The sequence below is a fragment of the Orcinus orca genome, chromosome 15 (genome assembly GCF_937001465.1).
Source record: "Orcinus orca chromosome 15, mOrcOrc1.1, whole genome shotgun sequence".
NCBI classification, from domain to species: Eukaryota; Metazoa; Chordata; class Mammalia; order Artiodactyla; family Delphinidae; genus Orcinus; species Orcinus orca.
Genome location: NC_064573.1, coordinates 8408614 through 8427174, shown reverse-complemented (window position 1 = coordinate 8427174; position 18561 = coordinate 8408614). Strand labels below are relative to the sequence as shown.

Sequence of the window (18561 nt, the reverse complement as noted above, 5' to 3'; positions counted from 1 at the left end):
GGACATATGTGTGCACCCATGAAACCATCACCATGCTCAAGATAATAAACATGTCCATCACCTCCAAGAGTTTCCTTGTGCTCCCCACTCCTTTTTTTTTGTGGTAAAAACAATCCAAAAATTAATATAAGAAACCAGAGTCAATAGCATTAAAATATTTTCCTATATATCAAAGGCTTTGTGCTACAACCACTGAAAAATACTTTCATAGTCATCTGAAACAAAACGTGAAGATTAGGTACATATGTATAGAGAAAATGAATGCTTTAATAAATACACATGAGGATTAAATATCCCCATTACACTTGCTTGAGAAACACTTTAGAACAGGAAATACTATTGAAATTCAAGGACTAAATAATTAAACCCAACTCAATTTTGTTTAGTCAGATGTGAAAAAATACATAGTTAATTGGTAGGCAAGATCTCAATGTACCAGAGTCTAATTATAGTCTTCAAAACACTAGTGAAATAAAAGTTAGACATTTTAAAAGACATTACAATTTTATGATACTGATTTATTTTGAAAAATGGCAAGGTTAAATTTAATTTTAATATGCTGAAATAAATTTTCTGTCTTCATTTTGGAATTTCTACCAAAAGAAATATTTCATTAAATAGTGAAATATATATAAATACAAAAATATATACATATAAATATATATATACATATAATACTTGGTATGCTTCTAATTAAGAGTACCTTTTGTTCTTTTTTTTTTTTTCATATTGGTCTTGGTTTACTAACGGTCCAAGAAGTTTGGTCAGTTATATTATCATTGCTCTCTGAGTTACAGTAAATGAAAAGAACAGTTGCTCCAAGTCAGCACTAATTCAAATATGATTGGGCATATACTAATGCTAACAAAAATAATTACAACCACAAATCTATATTATTATAATAAGTATTATAATAAGGAGTGAATTGGTTTGGCATCTCTACAGAACACTTATTAAAATGTGTTTTTTTCTACAACTGCAAGTGATATGCATTTAATATTATATAGCCTTGTTTTCAGTGAATAGAAGTTTATTTTGTAACTTAATTGGTATCATGAAACCCCTTCAGTTGATTAAATAGATGGTTCATAAAAAGACAGTTTATGATCTGTAACTATATAAGAGGAAATGAAAAAAAGGGAGTAGTTAATGTCATGAATACAAAATGTTATCTAAGCTTATTTACACCAGAAAATCTTCTTTGATAATAAAAATGGCTAATCTTATACAACCACAGAACTTTATTAATTTTATTTTATTTTATTATTATTATTTTTTTGCGGTACGTGGGCCTCTCACTGTTGTGGCCTCTCCTGTGCAGAGCACAGGCTCCGAATGCACAGGCTCAGTGGCCATGGCTCACGGGCCCAGCCGCTCCACGGCATGTGGGATCCTCCCGGACCAGGGCACGAACCCGTGTCCCCTGCATCGGCAGGCGGACTCTCAACCACTGCGCCACCAGGGAAGCCCAGAACTTTATTAATTTTAGATTAACCTGCATGATTTGAGCATTTATTTTAAAGAAAATGTTCCACTTGCTAAATCCTCAATGTGGTTATGTTGCTATATTGAATAAAGTAATGGGTGTACACACTGATAACAAAGGTTTGCATTTACCAATTAATTTGTCTTTGCTACTTATATGGAAAGCTGTTTTTAATTCCTTTTTAAAGCTTTGAAATTACTGAGACTTTGTTCAGTGTTGTCTGTGAAGCCTCTTAATTTCTAGGAAACAGCTCATTACTTCTTTAGCAGTTCTCCCCAGAGTACCATGTACATATCCTAGGAAGCTAACATTGATTTGACACATAATACAATGCTAAAAAAATTTGATAAATAAATGTATTTTTATAGGCATATTATGTATTTTAAATTTTATGTGCTTGTCTCATCTACTGGACTATAAAATCTTTAAGGATAAAGACCATGTCTTATTCATATTTTATTTTTTGAATTTATCATAATATTAACCATAGTAGGAAATTAATTCATGTATCAGTTAGATGTCATTTTGACTCCAAGTAACAGAAAACTCAACAATCATAGCTTAAATAAATATAGCTAAATATAGCTAAATATTTTGATGTCATTTTGACTCCAAGTAACAGAAAACTCAACAATCATAGCTTAAATAAATATAGCTAAATATAGCTAAATATATAATAAATATAGCTTAAATAAATATAGCTTAAATAAATATAGCTAATCATTCTCACATAGCAAGGAAACCAGAGGTATGGATTCTTTGTTTCATGCTGCAGCTCCATTGTTACATCAAGCTCTTTTCATCCATCTGTTGCACCATTTTTAATGTTACAGGGTGGCTGTTACACTTACCTTCTTCCAGAATCGTGTCTTTGTTCAAGCAGGAAGAAAGCAGAGGAAAAAGGTTTCTCATTTTGATGTTTTCACATTTTTCTAGATGGGAAACTTTTCTAGCAGACTTCCCCTCACATCTCATCAGCCAGAACCAGGTCATATGCTGCTTTAAAACCAGTGAATGGTGAATTAAATGGGGATTGTCATGGAAGATTTAGACCACTCAAGATTTAGCCCCTGGGACTGGAATAGGAGCTTATCCTTCCAGAGATCAACAGCTTCTGCCTTCCACCTGAACAAATTGTGCTTTAGTTAACAGGGGAAAAGGGGACCATTGAGCAGTTAATGGACAATATGTGTTCCAATAAATATTACGTGAAAAGAATTGGATTTGTTAAAATCACATCCTGTGCTATCCCCAGTTGCATCTTTATATATTTATTTGTATTCGTTTGGCAAAATTAAATGTGAATGATTTCTGTTTCTTTGAGATAATTACAAATGCATAAAATCTTCTCTATTTTTACAGTGGGAAGAAAAATATACAATGTTGAGAAGATGCATCGTTTTTATCACTTTCTGTTTTAAATGTCGGTCTTGCTTTTATAATTGCAGAGGAAATTCAAATGCAATTATGTTCTCTGTCTTTTTTTAGGCCTGAAAAGATAAATATGAATTTAGATTCCATTCATCGGTTAATTGAAGAAACACAAATCTTCCAGATGCAGCAGTCATCAGTTAAACCACCGTGTGACCTGGGGGCACCTGCCTCATCCCGCAGGGACACCTGTAGCTCCTGTTTGCCCCTTCATGCGCTGCAATCTCATGCCGCTCACAACTCCCATGCTCATTCCTGCAACATCAACGACTGGGGCATTTGTGAAGAACTTCGCCTGCGGGAACTGGAGGAGGTCAAGGCCAGAGCTGCTCAGATGGAGAAGACCATGCGATGGTGGTCAGACTGCACGGCCAACTGGAGAGAAAAGTGGAGTAAAGTTCGAGCTGAAAGGAACAGCGCCAGGGAGGAAGGAAGACAACTCAGAATAAAATTAGAGATGACCATGAAGGAATTGAGTGCCTTGAAAAAAAAGCAAAGTTTGTCACATCAAAAAGAGGCCTTGGAAGCTAGAGTCACCCAGGACCGGAAGCTTCCTAGTTTCATAGAAGTGTCCTATGCACAGAGAGACCCCTTTCAAATTGGTTCCAAAACGTGTGAGTCCATCAGAGAGTGCTTGGGAAAGAGAGAATATCCTACCAAGGAGAACATAAATAGTAAGGTCAGAAAAAAATCCAGAAGAATCTAGAGGTTATGTGCATATTTGAATGCTGTATATAGTAATGGGGAGGGAAGAGAAAATAGCGAAACCAGTGGTGACTGTATTTGTTTGTTTAGGCTGCCAGAACTAAGTACCCCAGACTGAGTGGCTTTAGCGACAGAAATTTATTTTCTCACCATTCTGGAGGCTACAAGTCTGAGATCTAGGTGTCAGCAGGGCTGGTTTCTGCTGAAGCCTTCCTCCTTGGCTTATAGATGGCGGTCTTCTCCCTGTGTCTTCACATCACCTTTTCTCTGTGTGTGTCTGTGTCCAAATTTCCTCTTCTTCTTTTTTTTTTAAAATTTATTTTATTGAGGTATAGTTGATTTACAATGTTATGTTAATTTCTACTGTATTGCAAAGTGATTCAGTTATACATATAAATATATTGTTTTTCATATTATTTTCTATTACAGGATATTGAATATAGTTCCCTGTGCTGTACAGTAGGACCTTGTTGTTTATCCATCCTATATATATATGAGTTTGCATCTCCTCTTCTTATAAGGATACCATCACTAGGCCCACCCTGATGACCCTCATTTTAACTTAATTGCCTTTTTAAAGACCCTGTCTCCAATTATAGTCACATTCTGAGGTACTGGGGGTTGGGGGGTGCAGACTTCAACATATGGGTTTTAGGGAAGACACGATTCAGTCCATATTACTGATATTACTAGTATTTTTAGCCAAAGAAAAACCCCAGCATTTTTTTATGTTAAAAGAAGATATTTAGAGAGATTTCTCTCCATTTACCCTAATAAGCGACTCTTAAATTATCCATGCAGTAGTTTAAAACATTTCCCAAGGTTTGGGACTCTGGCCTCACAATTAATTCCTGTAAAATGGGTACCATAGGGAAATACCTTTAGGGACTACTTCACACTACCCACTTTTGGAATTTCTTGGTATATTTGTAATCTTGAAATTTCTGAGCATTCTGCACATAACAAAAGTTTGTAAACTTTAATCTAGCCATGCATACACTTATCTGTTGATGAACCACCCCCCATATATATTTTTAAATCTGACAAATATTATTATCAACTCATGGAACATACTTTGGGAAACTTTAGGAATTCATGTTATCTCTTTAAATAGTTTGCATTATTTACCCTTTATATTATTACCCCTTTCTATTTAATTCCATCTCTAAAAACATAAAATCAATTAATATCTTGCTTTTCTATAATTCTGTCTAAAATGTTAAGCTTTTCATGATGTATGGAGTGTATGTTAGATATAACATATTCCACTGTAAATGGAAAATTTTAAGAGACCACAGGGAAATTTATTTTATTAGAATATGGTAGAACATTGAAAGGAAAAAAAAGCCTAAAAATACATAAGTTAAAGTTTGTCCATATAACACTATTAGAGAATGATAAATAAATGAAAATATGAATTTGATGCTGAATCGTAACATTTTATTTCCTTTCAAAAATGTTTTCTTCATGATTTTTCTACATTGGATTTTAAAATTCAACAATAATAATTGTTTTGTATTTTTTTTTCTTTCAGGAAGAAGGTTTGATTATTGACCCATTAAAATTAAATGAAGAGGTGAAACTCAATCTAGATAGTCCTGATTTATTCAAGAATGGTGGTTCTGAAAACCGTACAGTGAGACCTGGATTAAGACTGCAGGCAATAAATCTGCCTCTGGAGAATGGAGTTCCTGAAATTTCAGCTTTGCAGGTGCATTTGGATGAGTTCCAAAAAATCTTATGGAAAGAAAGAGAGTAAGTACTAATTATTGTCTTCCTTAACCAAGTCTGTTTTTCAAACTTCTTAAAATTGTTAAGTCTCTTAAACTAGTCATCTGCTAATGTATTTTACCTATGACTAGTCATTAAGTACTAATATTTGAAAAATGAGTTTGAATTTTATATTCAGTTTTTGAATTTTGAAAAATAAGTTATAACAGGTTCATTTTTATCATTTTTTATCATAACCTTGTTCTCATCTTCTCTGGTAGATCACCCTCATTATATTTGAATTATTAATGTTTATGATTAAAATAACCTGTGTATTATCTAACTTTTACAGCATTCATAGATTTCAGTGAGTCAATAAAAATGAATAGATATGTTAATATTCATAAGGGAAAACTCACAATTTTGTGAGGTACTGATTATAGAAAAAGATGCTTTATTCATTGACCATTTATAGTAGAGAGGAAGGAGAATTAGACTTGATTAAATCACCTGGACATTCATCTTGCTTCTGACATACTCTAGCTATACAATATTGGGTTAGTAAAGGGTGTGCTATTGTCAACTTTGTAAAAATATGGACAGTGATACCTGTGTTCCAATGATCTATTGTTTTATAACAAGTTCGCAAATGATGATTATTATTGAGACAACAATCACCACGTATTCTGTTCATGAATCTTGAGCATGGATTTCTATGGACAGCTCATCTGTTGCTACATGTGACCTCAGCTGGGATGGCTCCAAGGCCGAGGGTGACTTTAGGTGTGGGGGGCAGTGTAGAATTATCTGAAATCTCACTTACTCCCATATCTGCCAGCTGATCTTTTTTCTCATCTGGGATCTCAGTTGGAACATCTGTATATAGCCTATCTGTGTGGCCACTTGGCTAACACACGGCATAATGGCTTGGTTGAAAGTGAACATCTGTCAAGCACAGAGAGAAATAAATGGTATTTTAATGACCTGGCTTTAAAAGTCACATAGCATCACTTCTTCCCTCTTCACTGGATTCTTATGAGGATCAAACACAATGTCTGGGAAAGTGGCCACTAATATGAATTACTCAATATGAGTTTTTTTGTTGTTGTTCCCTCATGATCACCCTAGAAACTAATAAGTGGAATATTTGATGTACTTTAAAATGTGTTCCCCAAATCTGAAAATAATTATTTTTCCATCTCTTTAGTTATAAGACTCTGAATGGGCAGAATAAAAAAAAAAAAAAACTGGGAGTGATGTATATTATCACTAAGTATGAATATAATTATATATTATATAATGGTTTTAATTTCCCTGGTTTACATGGATTGAAACAGTGATAAATATGCACGCAAACCTTTCACCAGTACTACAAGCTCTTTATCTGCCCATCCTTTTCTGTCAGCCACAAGTCCTCTGAAATTTATTCCTACCACTAATTCCCTTTTTCAGATTCTTTGCCTATACCTCACCACATGCACAGATTGTGATAATACAAGTATCTGTGTAGAGAATAAATATTTATTATTCTACCATCAATTGTAAATTCCTAACAGAGGCAATCAACCTTAGTAGAAAAGAGAATAAAATTGAACGCCTGCACCCATATTAACAATTAATCTTCTCTGGAACTACAGGTCTCAGTCAAGTTCTAACCTCTGGGCTTCATTTCTTGAAGGATTTAACTTTTTAGTGGTTATAGACTTCTCTCCAACCCACTCACAATGCTACTTCACCTACATAACATAATAGGAGCAATGTGAAAATGCTGTTTCCTGCATGTAAACTCCCCAAAGTACCAGTTTTAATGATACACATGTGTGTCTTTACACTCTCACTTGTACACATGTACATATATATCTGACTTCCTTGGAATAAATGAACAATCCCCACAGTATTAAGTAAGTCCCCCAGTTCTCAGCAAATTCAGCATATAAACAAAAGGCAGGCTGGAGAATAAGGGGGAAACGGGGCCTTTGATTCCATTTTGCTTCCTCACTCTCCTCTTTAAGAAGCAGTCCCACGGGTGTGATATGTCCATGAATTAACATTAGCCTGCAATCCACATGAGGCCATGGCAAAGCCTTTTTTTCTATCACAAGAGAATGTTTCCCAAGGATACAGTATATACTTTTACTATAAATCTGTCTAATCTTTTAAATCCTTCCTCCTGGAATCTCAGTGAGTGGGTGGCTGGAGTTGAGAAGATGTGAATGTAATTTTTCCTATGTTCCCAGCTAGTGGGAAACTTCTCTTGACTAGAGCACAGGAATCAACCTAGAGAACTCAGGGAATCATTTCCACCATTGACTGACTAGAACCCCCTCATCTAAAACACTAAAGTTTATCTATTATTTGTATTATTCATACTGTTCAGTTTGATGAATAATTACCCAGTATCTGGAAGCTGCTCATGTAATGAGAATTTGTATATTTCTGATCTCTTAAAAAAACCGACCTTCCCAGGTAGGAAATTTGAGATGAGGGCAGGAAGACTGATCCTCGTACAGAGCTAGGTGTACCTAAGCATTTAGGAAGAGGAATTTTGGCAATATTACATCTTAAGTAAGAGACATGGTGAGGTAAAATATTTTGATGTGCTGTTTCAGCCTTTAGAATTAGTTCTAAAGTTAAACTGCAGATGGCACCTGCATCCCTTACAAAATGTTAGCTTTCTGTCAATGTGAGCTTTAATCGCCCTTTCAATTTTATTTCCTTAATTTGTTTTCTATATAAGAAGAGCAGTATGCTTCAATTATTTTTCTTTGCTTCATTAAATGTTATGTTTTTTTTCTCAATAAAATGAGATTTTAAATCTTGGTGAGATAGTACAGCCAACTGAAAATGCTCCAATGATTAGCATGAGAAAGAAATCTATATATCTGGTTGTGAATATTCCTCAAGACAATGAAAAAATTGCATGCAAGTCTGGTTAATATTATTTAATGTAATATTGTTAAAGAATAGAAAGTCAGATCTACTTTACTTATTTATTCACTGTTACTAATGGGCTATACAGTAAGCTTATAACTGACAAATAAAATTTGTATATATTTAAGGTATACAACATGATGTTTTGATGCATATACATACTTGGAAATGATTACCATAATCAAGCTAATTAACATACCCATCACTTCACATAGTTATTATTTTTGCATGTGGTTAGAACACTTATGATCTACTCTCTTAGCAAATGTCAAGTATACAGTACCATGTTGTTCACTATAGTCATCATACTGTACATTCATCTTTCTTTTTTTTTTTGCTACTGAGTTGTATGAGTTCCTTTTATATATTTTGGATATTAACCCCAGTGTGGTGTGCAAATAATTCCTCCATTCCATAGGTTATCTTTTCATCTTGTCAATTGTTTCTTTTGCTGTGCAGAAGCTTTCTAGTTTGCTATAGTCCCACTTATTTATTTTTGCGTTTTTGGTACCTGTGCTTTTGATGTAGAATCAAAATAATCTCTGCCATTACTAATATTCAGGAGCTTTCCCCTTATGTTTTCTTCCAGGTGTTTTACATTTCAGGTCTTAAATTAAGGTCTTTAATCGATTTCAAGTTAATTTTTGTGTATTTTTACAATTTCTTTTTTACTCTAAAGTATGTTTGTGTTTGGGCAGTCCTGTACCTAATGAGAGAGTCTATCTCTCTGTGTAGACAATAAAAGCACTAGTAATTCTCTACCTCAGTCTCCTTTGCAGCTAAGGTGCAGACGGTTGACATAGGAACAGCTATTAAATGTAGCCACCTAGTTGTTTTAGCATAAATTAATCCTCCAAGGAGATGAGAGCACCAGCATCCATCCTGGTGAGGGGAGAAGGCAGTGGCAGTAGCTATGTCTTGTTTTCAGAGGCAGCAGCAGCCTCAAATCTCTGGTGACATCATCCCACGACTCGAGTTGAGGGGATGTTGAGGTCATGCTGTGATGTCTGTATCTAAATGGTGGCCCCAAGAAAGTGCTGATGGGAAGATTTCTATGGCTTTATCTTTGGTATTTCTGACTGCAGGTTCCCAATTTGCTTCACTGGCTCTCCCAGAGATTCTTTGTGCTATTAATGTCTTCTATTTAAATTAGCTATTTTGAGTATATTTGTTTGTTGGACACATAATTGGTATCAGGAGAGTGTACAGGCAACAGGCAGTGGGGTCTTCATTGGGCCGGTTCTGTGACATGAGACGGGTCTTGTTCCTGGCTGCATAGCCTTGTCCAAGCCTTGGTCTCTTGTCCTCCTGGGTGTCTCTGAGCTTAACAGTATCCTTTAAAGTCATCTCTTTTCTAATTAAATTAACTATATATGGCTTTGGCTATTTGCTGAAAATGCTGAAAGGTGATGAAAATGAAAGATATTGAAAGATGTTACTGCTGAAATATGTAGTTATAAATAGCGAAATCATGAAATGATAAATAGGTTGCTTATTTAAAGTATACTTGTAAAAAATTTTGTTATTCATCATTTAATACTAACTCTAAATTTTAGACTAATGAAAACATGGATATCTAGATGTTATTACAAATTAATTATTTTTGTTTGGCAAAAAAATTTAACATTAATAGACCTCTAAGAAAATACTGACTAGATATTTTACAATGAAATTTCACACAGTTCAAAAATGATTAATATTTATTACCAGAAAGTAATGTTTAGGAATTTTTATCTCTGAAAAAAATTTTGATTAATCTTCCTGTCTAGATGTTTAAAATTTATGCCCATTTATTATGGGATCATTATGGGATGATTAACAAAGTTTCAAAAGATTGCATAGAAATATAATCATATCTTTTCATAAAAATCATTTTGGTTCATACACTACTTTTTAGATCCTGCAAATATTATACATTTTAGCAATCTGATTTTTAAAAGTTTATATCATCATATTAAAATACTATATTTTTTCTGAGCTTTGTCTTAGTAATTTTTTTTAAAGAATCTGTGCATAAAATATGCAATATCCTTTAGAGTAAATTAGGTTTTTTTTAATTTGCCTTCTTGTAGTTCAAACAATATGATGATAGTTTAAACTTCAATTATAAATGTAAGTATAATTAATCAATTTTGAAAATCTCTCTAAAATGGAGAATAAATTGATTAGGCCAGAAAATTAAGGATTTAAAGAGTGCCCTCTGCTGCATAAATTTAAGTGTGCACAGTCTTTATGTCCTAATGCTTGAAACAAATAGTCACAATTTTTTTTATAAAGCTATGCTGAAAAACACCCAAGCATCACACTGCTATTAAATAAATTTTTATGAATTGCCTGTTCTCTCACTTCTCTAAATTGTACCATTTTACAGAATGAAATACATAATTTTCTTTCACTAAACTAATAAATATCAGTTATTTTATTTAAGATACATACTTAAAGAGAGAAATAATGCTATATTTTAAATGTGACTAATCTGCCTTAAATAAAGAATACAAATGGTTAACTATTCATGTTAATATGCTTTTCAAAATTATTCTTATTTCATGAACTGGCCTTGAATACTTAGTCTAGATGTATTCTACATATAATTATATCTTTAGACTGTATCTATACTTATATGTAACTAAAAGTTTAATATAATTTGCAATGTTCTTCTTGAACTTCTTATAAAACCCCTGAGGGCATAGTTGCCACAGTAATTCTGATGACAATTTCGAGGATCAACATTTACTCTACAGTAATTATAAATCATTTTTATGTTAATATGAGCTTTTTTGCTAACATTATCATTTGATTTATTAGAGTGTAATGTTAAAAGCTGACACTGATTTCTCAACATGTATAATTTTGAATTTGTAAATTTAAAAATGTAAACTTTTCTCAAATTTTCAAGTATAATTTTTATATTAATCTATTTATAAATAATTCTCAAAATTAATTTTGAGAAAATGTTCTCAATGTATGCTTCATTACACAAATGTATTTGATCAATATCCTTTAATAAAATTATTTTGTTAATTTAAGATAGTCCTTTCACTGATGAAAACATTGTCATGTTCTACTCATGTAATTCTAATAAATTAAAATTATAAATATGGTGATTCTTAAGTATTTCAATGAAGTCACAAACAATACAATTTTATTATATTTTTCAACTTAAATTTACAGGTTAAAGTCAATACTCAATTTCTTTTAAATATTCAAAAATACCTTATCTAAAACTTTAAAACCTGAATGCCAAATACATAACATATTTTAATATACAATGGCTTTTATGTATTTTTTCTATATTTAACACAAAATGTTACTATTTGGCAATTTGTTCCCAATTTCTATATTTAATCCTATTCTTAAAATCTCAAACACAGTCACTAAGAGCAAATATCGTATCATGGTAAGCAACTGGGGTGTCACCAGCTGGCTAAATTTACTTATCTATCAGAATTTTTGGCTGCAGTTGTTAATCTGGACCTGTGGACATCCGTAGGAGTGTTCTGAAGAGTGTACTGAGCCTTTTTCTTTGTTCATTGTAATATATGTACTGTGTTAATAAGGGATTCCAAATTAGAGTCCTATAAATAGTGCTGGTGTCTTTTGCAACTTAAGTCTTTTGAGGTGAAGTTAAGCTGTAACAAATTCTTTTATTATCCTCTTTCAATTTTATGGCTTGATTCATGCAAATATTATTATGTAACCCCTTAATGGGCTGCTTATGCATCGATTGGATTAAACTAATATATTTATGGCCTAATTCTATTCTGAATTCTTTTCACACTATTGCTACCTAGAAGATTCATATTTCTTATAAATAAGGAAATGGCATTCAATTTTGATTCTGGACGCATCTTCTAGCTCTGTGACTATGTCCCAAGATCTTTCTAGCAGCGTTATCACTGAAATAGATCTGTGTGTGTATTAGCTAATTATAAATACAGTAAGACTGTAACTAACAACTACAGAATCTTAGAGGCATGTAACAATCAGAAGTTATTTAGTTGGAGTCTGTGAGCCACTGGAGGTTGGTTAATCTGGACAGGGCTCTGCAGGGAAAACTCAGCTGTGATTCATGGCTCTTATCTTCCCCTGGGAGCAGTGGGCCTGCACAGATATGTATTTCTCATAGTCATGGCCAAAATGTAAGTGAGTAAGCCCAGTTACACAAACACTTTTTAAGTCTTTGGCCACATCGTGCCCAATAGCATCCCATTGGTAATGTCAGGCACATGTTCTATGTCCAAGGCACAGCAAGTGACAATTACATCTTGTGTTTCACCACTATATAACATGTATCACTATTTTTCTGGCTTGTTATGTTTTCTTTTCAGCCCCTGTCCACCACATGACCCCTAAATTAGGTCTACATATTTTTCATTTTTGTTGTTGCAGCATCCCCTTTTAAATATCATTTCCTGTATCAGCTATCTTTTGCTGCATAAAATAATAATAATAATTCAGTAGCTTAAGACAACAAAGTATTTTGCCTGGCTGGATGCAAGGTCAGCTGACCTCCACTGGACCAGCTGGGCTTGGCTCCTTGGTAAGGTTGAGGTCAGATCTGCTTCATATGTTTATTTGGGGACAGCAGTTCCCGCGGGGGGTAGGGGGAGACTCTTTTCACAGTGAAGGCTGAGGGATAAAAGAAGCCTAATCACGCAAATTCTTTTCAAATTTCTGTAATCTGTCACATCAGATAATATCGCATTGTCAAAGCCTAGAATCCAGGGATGGGAAAAGAAACTCTGTCCATGGAAGGAGAGGAAAGAGAATGAGTATTTTTAACAATAATCTACCACAGAGATGAGGACTGACCATTTGCAAAGGTGGATATATGCTAGTTACCACTAGAAATAAACAATTATTTTCAGTGACTCACTCTAATAGATGTGTGGGCATGGAAAAAATAAATCAGTGATGAGATATTAAAGGATTAAAGATTTTCATCCAAGTTCTGTCACTTATTCTACAATAGAGAAATTAATTTCAATTATTTTAAATAATTTAAATAGAGATCCCAGTGAAACTGCTTTATTAAAACAGAATTGCAGATATTTAAAAAGTATTTTTATATCTCCAATAAATGACTGATTTCTTAAATGGTTATGTGGGCTCCTTGGTATTCTCTGTCATATCAAAGAATTCTTCATTCATATACAGGCACGATATGAAGTTGGATAAAAACCATGTTAAAATTAGAAACATATATATATATATCCTCCCATGTAAGGAAACAATATGAATAAGAAGCATTGAAAGAAATGAATGAATAATTCAGGAGACAGCAGGCAGAAAGCCAATTATTTTAATACTGGCAAAGCCGAATTAAATGTGTTTAAACTACTGTAAACCAACTTTTATTCAATATTTTTAATAAGCTGAAAAAAGTTTTCTGTCATGACAATGATCATATACGAATATAAAAAATTAGGAAAATGGAAAATCTAAAATTGAATGCATTCTTAAAATTATTTTAAAATTGTAAGTCTATTTTGCTTTTAATTCTCTATTTAGAATGCGCTCATCTTTGGAAAAAGAAATAGAACGGCTGGAGTCAGCTTTGTCTGTGTGGAAATGGAAGTATGAAGAACTGAAAGAATCAAAGGCAAAAAGTCTGAAAGAGGTAGGGAGACGTGTGATGGAAAGGAAGCAACTGACTGTTTTCTCTGTTTCAATGTGTAACCTGGTGGGCAGAAGACTGAGTAGACAAGAGGAAAGGAGGTTAAAAGATTGAATTCCCTCTATAAAAGGAATATTTGAACTCACATATTAATAGTGGACTCAGTCAAACTCAAGCCATAAGAAATCTTGTTCTAAATAACACATATTTTTAATGATCACCCACATGACACAATTAGCTATCCATTCCAGGCACATGTGAGGGGACGGACAGCCTAAGATGCCATCATATCATAACATCTATAATAAACAACTTTATCTTACTCTTTTATAAAGCATTCTGAAAATATTAATTTATCTTAAGTGTATTTAGGTTCTTTTCACATTGGCATTATAGTTACTCAGAATCAGCCATTAGCCTTTATACATTTCCTTTGCATTTTCATCAATAAAATGCTGTCATGAACACTTTCCATGATTTATTAATATTCATTATTTAAATAATATTAATTGTGTGTATTTTGTGTACTAAAGCACTATGCTAGGTAAGTATGTGGGATAGAATAACGAGCAAAGCAAATCAAAGAAAAATACTGAGCAAAAATAATGACAAGCTAAATGCTCCCCAATGAGTTAGCATTTAGTTCATCTGTGTGCTACATACATACATATATATATACACACACACAAACTGTACATGTGTTGACAGCTGTCGAAAGAAGCTGCATATCGAAATCAGTTATGTAATCATGCCTTAGTCTAAAGCACTCCTCCATCAGTTGTTTAAAAAGTGGGAAGCAGTATTCCTCTTTGTTTATGAAATTCCATACGAATGTTGTTTCAGCTTTGTTTCCAGCAAGTGATAAAGTGTAGAGTCATTGACTCAAGTTTGCAGAAATCCCATGAGGGAATATTCAAGAACCTTAGTTGCCAGCACTTGCCTTATTTATGGGTCACATGCAGGCATCCTGATGTTCATAGAGCATAGTAATCATCATGCAGAGGTTCAGAACTAGTCGACTATGTCAACCCTGCGGACCACTGAGATTTGAAAAGAGGGAGGGACTTCCCTGGCGGTCCAGTGGTTAAGACTCTATGCTTCCATTGCAGGAGACATGGGTTGGATCCCTGGTTGAAGAACTGAGATCCTGCATGCCCCGTGGCACAGCCAAACATATAAATAAATAAAATAAAAATAAAAGAATGTTTTCCAAGAGAAGGGGTGGGGGGAACTTCCCTGGCAGTCCAGTGGTTAAGTCTCCATGCTTAGACTTCAGGGACACAGGTTTGATCCCTGGTCGGGGAACTAAGATCCTGCATGGCCCACAGCACAGGCCAAAAGAAAAAGAAGCTGTTCCTCAGCTTTAAGAAACTGTTGAGTATTTTGCTCAAAGGGAGCTGCTTCCCCTCTCCTTTCACCTTATATTCTCTCCATTCCATAGCTAGAATTGAAAAATGACATCTACATTGAAAACATACAAGAAACAAAGTCAGCAAATGAAAAGAGGGAGAGAGTTTCCTAATACCCTTAAACAAATATCTCCTGCCTAAAAATCATTTATTAACAGAAGGTAATTTCAGTGAGAACCACAGAAGGTTAGTTTGGGAATATTTCTCAATGAGGGGTAATTTAAACAAAGCTAACAAGCTAGATAAAGTTTATTTCTGCTTTATAAGTTCATGTTATATTGTCAGAGTGTTTTTGTTTCCAGCTTACACTGTGGGCATGTATGTAGTGTATGCGTGAACACACACATGCATTTGTGATGGATTCATCATATTTATATTCACAGGTACCTAACTGAACGTGGTCTCTGGGTGTGAGCACTGACAGTAAACTAATGTTCTACAGGAACAATATCTCATAACACAAAAACCGTGTTATGCTTACAGTGTAGGTGTGTTTGTCTTATAACGAGTTTTAATTTGATCGAGAAAACTAATATTTAAGATAGAACTGGTCTTCAATTTAATTAAAATCATGCATTTACAATCTCTTGCCACTAATGGGCAGTGCAGACTTGATAACATCAATTTAACATTTTGAAAGCAGCTGCTTTTGAAAAAAGTCATGGTTTTCAGTTGGTTTACAAAATGATATGTATATTTTAAAATGTTTAATGTTTTCTATTCAAAGATGATATTTTGGAGTATCAAATTGGAAAATGTCTACTTTAAATTGCTTAAGAAAGCTTTATAGATGAGAAAAAATAAAATCAACATAGCATTTTACAGTGTAAATTGGGTCTATATTTTGACACCCATACAGAAGTATATATTAATACATATGTGACCCTTCTACTAGATAAAATGATAGGGCTTTTAGGGGCTTCCCTGGTGGCGCAGTGGTTGAGAGTCCGCCTGCCGCTTCAGGGGACACGGGTTCGTGCCCCTGTTGGGGAAGATCCCACATGCTGCAGAGCGGCTGGGCCCGTGAGCCATGGCTGCTGAGCCTGCGCGTGCTGAGCCTGCGCGTCCAGAGCCTGTGCTCCGCAACGGGAGAGGCCACAACAGTGAGAGGCCCGCGTACCATAAATAAATAAATAAATAAATAAATAAAATAATAATAAATAAATAAATAAAATAATAATAATAGGGCTTTTGGAACAAAGGAAACTTCAAGACTGTTATGGAAAATTTGTTTAAATATTTAAACTTTTGAATGTATGTTTCAGTTAGATGAACTACAACTTTGAACTTTGAAGAAAAGTGACAATGAATGAAAGGAAGAGTTTTTATTGTAGATGATGGAAAGTTAATTTAACAGAGATTTAAAAAATGTTTGAATTATTTATATGGGATTATTTTTAAAAAATATTTCTTTCCACTTCCTAAAGGGGGTTTATGATATTCATAGAGCCTTTGGAAGTCATGTGGCATAAACATATATTTAAGTTATTTTTATAAAACATTTTGGAATGTTTAAAAAAATTTTTAGACAATAAATAAAAATACTTAGTCGCATGTAATTTTTATATATCCTTTGTTTAATTGTTTTATAATAGATTATAAGAGAACAATAATCTTACGGTACATTTAGAAAGGTCATTGTACAGTAATTAAAGTGTAAAATATTTTAAATTCCCATAAGTTGATTGACAATCAGAAAAAGTTATTATGATACATCCTCTGGACCTTCACATGAATTCTCCTTTCTTATTCCACTTCTCAACAATTCTGATAAATGACCTTTTCTTTCACTGTAGCTCTTCATCTATGAAAATTTTTGAATACCGTGTAATTCTTTTTTAGATGCATGAAACTTACAAACAAATACATGCCTGGCTAAAAACTGGCTGCTGGAAAATTTAGCAATTTTTAGAGCTGGAAACAGATGTGCTTAATAGACCAGAATTTTTAAAAATGTATTTGGAAGTCTGGTGTGCTTTAGAGGGAGATCTTTCTTAAATTACTGACATTTAGAGAAGAGTAAATATGAGAATTTAATTGTAAAATCGAATAAGTATTTAAAATGCAACCAAGATGATGAGCGGCGGAGATGGTTATATTCAAAATGCTGTTCCCATGCTGAATCTAATACTTAGTCAGCTTTTCCTCTGCACGTCTGTAAATACTAATTTGGAATTAGATTATGAATTCCAAGAGTGCTGTAATGACAAGTTTTATGAAATCTCATGATCTAGAGAATCAAATATTCAGATAAGTAACATTGATTACAAATAAGTATGGTACCTTGCTTTAACAATAAATGACTGATTCTTTTCATAATGGAAGATTTTTTTTTTACCATATGTGGAGAAAACTGCTAGCATTTTAAAATTGGTCTCAAGCTAAAAAAATGAAATTGTAACTTTTTAATCTTCCTTTGAAAATTTTGCGTTTTTACCTGGTATCTTTTTAAGGATTTTATTTAGAAATCTTTTACCTTTTTGTGATAATAGCGACATTTCTAGTAGTTTATAATTTACAGTGTTCCTTTACGAATATTTTATAAATATTTTATAAATATTTATATGAAGTACTTAGGGAGACACAGGCTTCATGGGACCTCTTTATGGTACTAATAGCTGACATTGAAGCCTTATCTGAAACACCTCAAAACACCTTTCTAATTTGAGGGAAATAGAAGGTTAGAATTATGAGTTATCTGTAGCTAAAATTCTATACTGACACCTTCACGTTAAAAAAGGTTGTGTCAAGTGGGAGCTACTCTGCTCACATAAAGAGAGGGTCCTTGAAGATACTTAATTGAAATAGGTATATGGTAGAGTATGAGTACAGTTGTTAGCTCGAAGCTAATTTCAAAGCTGTCTCATATTGCTATTTTTGTGGCTTAAAGGAAATACTCCCTAGAAATGACCCAGAACATTAATGTCTGTTGTCAGTTCTAACTCCTCCCCTCCCCTCACCCAGCTGGAGCCATCCTGTCTCCTCCTCTTGCCCTCTCCTCTGTGTCCCTTGCCCAGCACTGTTGACCTATTCACTTGTCCACCCAGCAAGCAGGGTGATAGCTCTCAAAACGAAAACTGGATCATAAAAGCACTTCAGTGACTTCCCGCTATCCAGGTCCAGCTGGCTAAGCCACCTGATGTTGACAGTGTAGTGGGTGCCCGGTAATAATACCCCTCTTTCCGCTCCAACTGCTCTAAAAGGCAATGCCCCAAATTCCAGCAGACAGTACCCAGCAGTGAACTATTTTTGATGGATATACATTCCCTACC

General features: G+C 33.9%; 1 protein-coding gene across 3 annotated transcripts in view; it reads left to right on the top strand.

The window, feature by feature from the left end:
• Window positions 1-2983: 2983 nt before the first annotated feature.
• Window positions 2984-18561, top strand: part of CCDC102B (coiled-coil domain containing 102B) — a 226467-nt gene continuing 210889 nt past the window's right edge. For all 3 annotated transcript variants that reach the window (XM_049698009.1, XM_033406083.2, XM_004279998.3), the window contains exons 1-3: window positions 2984-3596; window positions 5157-5377; window positions 13775-13883. In XM_049698009.1, the coding sequence (XP_049553966.1) occupies window positions 2991-3596; window positions 5157-5377; window positions 13775-13883 (936 nt within the window). In that variant the 5' untranslated portion in view covers window positions 2984-2990. The remainder of the gene's footprint in view (window positions 3597-5156; window positions 5378-13774; window positions 13884-18561) is intronic.